At 63.1% G+C, this 2,036-nt stretch overlaps 1 protein-coding gene across 1 annotated transcript in view; it reads right to left on the bottom strand.

Moving 5' to 3' along the window:
- ACVR2B (activin A receptor type 2B) overlaps positions 1-2,031 on the bottom strand; it is a gene marked incomplete at its 5' end in the record, with an annotated part of 29,360 nt that extends 27,329 nt beyond the window's left edge. Inside the window, one exon of the mRNA XM_024756385.1 lies at positions 1,992-2,031. Coding sequence (XP_024612153.1) covers positions 1,992-2,031 — 40 coding nt within the window. The remainder of the gene's footprint in view (positions 1-1,991) is intronic.
- Between the last annotated feature and the right edge of the window lie 5 nt (positions 2,032-2,036).

Here is a 2,036-nt window from a genome sequence, read left to right as displayed (position 1 = left end):
TTACTTCTAAACAGCAAGCCAGGAACTTGAAGGAAGGGTATCAAGGAAGTCAAAGGAACAGGAGGGCCAGCTCTGCTCCTACCTGGGGCTGTCGAGGCTCTTCCCATAGTTCTTCACAAGTCAGGGCAGTGGCCACCAAAGGACTGGCTGGTGTCACCACTAGAAACACCCAGTGACCCCCACTTTCCTCCAGGGCAGGAACACAGGTTGGTGGACTCTGTCCTAACTCTGGCTGCCCCACGTTGCAAGATGCACTGCTGAGCACTGCCCAAGCCAGGGAAGAGGAGGGAAATACAGTCCTTCCAGGGGTCCAATCCCACCCTGGCCCTGGCCTGCATAATCAGGGAGGGACCTGAGACTGGCCAAGCCAGACAGAGATAATTAGGGAGAGGGTTTTGGTCTGAGGCTGTCCTTGTCCTGGGAGGAGGCCCCCTCTGCAGACATGGTCTTGGAAAAGCCCAGCACCTACAGGAGGGATCCACAGACAGTCAGGTGAGCTGCTGCGTGCCTAGTAAGTCGTCAGGCTGCAGCCCTTCCCTCTAGAGGCCAATGCCTTCCTTTCACTTCAGAGATCTCATTCTTGGGGAAAAGCAGCTCCAAGCAGCACTTAAAAGGCAGAGAAAGGAACAGGTTCAACACCACCAACTCTCGGCATCTACGACAAAGGAAATGTCTCCAAAAGATCCATGACACCCTTTCCATATTGTGCCCAGGTACCAATAAGGGGTCTCTATCCTTTGGTCGCTGCACTCAGGCTACGCAGCTCCAAAGCCCCACTCGGAGAACTCACTTGCCTTCGGTGCAGACAGCTAAACCCTGCTACACTGCAAAGGAGGCGCGTAGAGTGGGAGTGGGGATGAGCTGGAGATGCGCGTTCCCCACCCACTCAGCAGCCGAGGGATCCCAGCCCCGCCCCTGCACGCCCGGCCCCGCCCTTCGCGGGTTTCCCAGACTCTACGCTGCTGCCACCGCGGGCGTCTGGGGACCCGCGCTGCATGTGTAATGGGGGCTGGGAACAAAGACGCGCAGGACCAGGCTCCCGGGCTGCAGCACACCGGCCTCTGAGACCGCCCCGGGCTTCTCCCTGGAGCTTTAATGCGCGGCTCCCCACGCTTCCCAGGGCTGCCCGGAGCCGTCCGAAGCCGAGCGCGGAGCCCGTCCCTGCGCGCACACTGGAATAGGGCGCGTCCCAGCACCGCTAGAAGAGGAAAATCAGTGCTTCGTCCTGGGGGAAAAGCGGTCTCCCAGCGGAACTCCGCTTTATACACCCGCAACCACACACCCTCAAACACCCTCACGCGAGCCGAGCGTTGGCCGCGAGGGTCACCCACCCCCGCCACGTGCTTCCCGGTGGCCAGAACGAATAGGGACCTGTTGGTTTGTCTTCTCGCCCCACCTCCCCTCCCAGGAGCGCAAAACAAAGCAGTCCCTCGGGGTGGCCGCACCTCGCGTCCCGGGGCGCCGCAGGGAAAGCGGGCGCAGGTAGGAGCTGGCGCCAACGGCGCGCCTCCGGGGGAATACCACGCAGACGCTGGTGGGATGGGGTGCAAGTGACTCCTCCGGGCTGTGTGAAGCGGCCCGCGTCGCTTCGCTACACCTAGTGGCTCTGAGGGTCAAGCAATCCTGCCCCCAGCTGCTGCTGCACCTACAGTCCCGCTACCCCCCGTATTAGATCTGCCTGCCCCGCTTGACTACCTTCCTCATGCTTGGGATTTTCTCTCACTCTCCCTCGGTTCCACGCACCTGTGTAGCCTGAACCCCGACCCTGGGGTCGCCTCCGCGAACCGGAGCCCCGCAGGCCGCCGCACAGGCAAGATCATCCCCCCAAGATCAGCTAGCAGGGCGCCCCGCGCGCCCCCCGTCCCCGCCCCGGGAGATGCAAGCTGGGTGCAGGTGGTGCGGCGAGAAGGCCGCGGGCCCGCCCTTTGTTGGTAAACACCGCACGGCGCCAGAAGCCGCCCCGCGCCCCCCACGCCGCGCCCCGTCCTTACCGGCGCACAGCGATCCCCAGAGGAGGGCGAGGGCCGCCCAGGGCG

This window comes from Neophocaena asiaeorientalis, unplaced genomic scaffold (genome assembly GCF_003031525.2).
Source record: "Neophocaena asiaeorientalis asiaeorientalis breed wild unplaced genomic scaffold, Neophocaena_asiaeorientalis_V1.1 scaffold265, whole genome shotgun sequence".
In the NCBI taxonomy this organism is placed as follows: domain Eukaryota; kingdom Metazoa; phylum Chordata; class Mammalia; order Artiodactyla; family Phocoenidae; genus Neophocaena; species Neophocaena asiaeorientalis.
The sequence above is the reverse complement of the archived record's forward strand: the minus strand, read 5'-3'. Positions and strand labels throughout refer to the sequence as shown.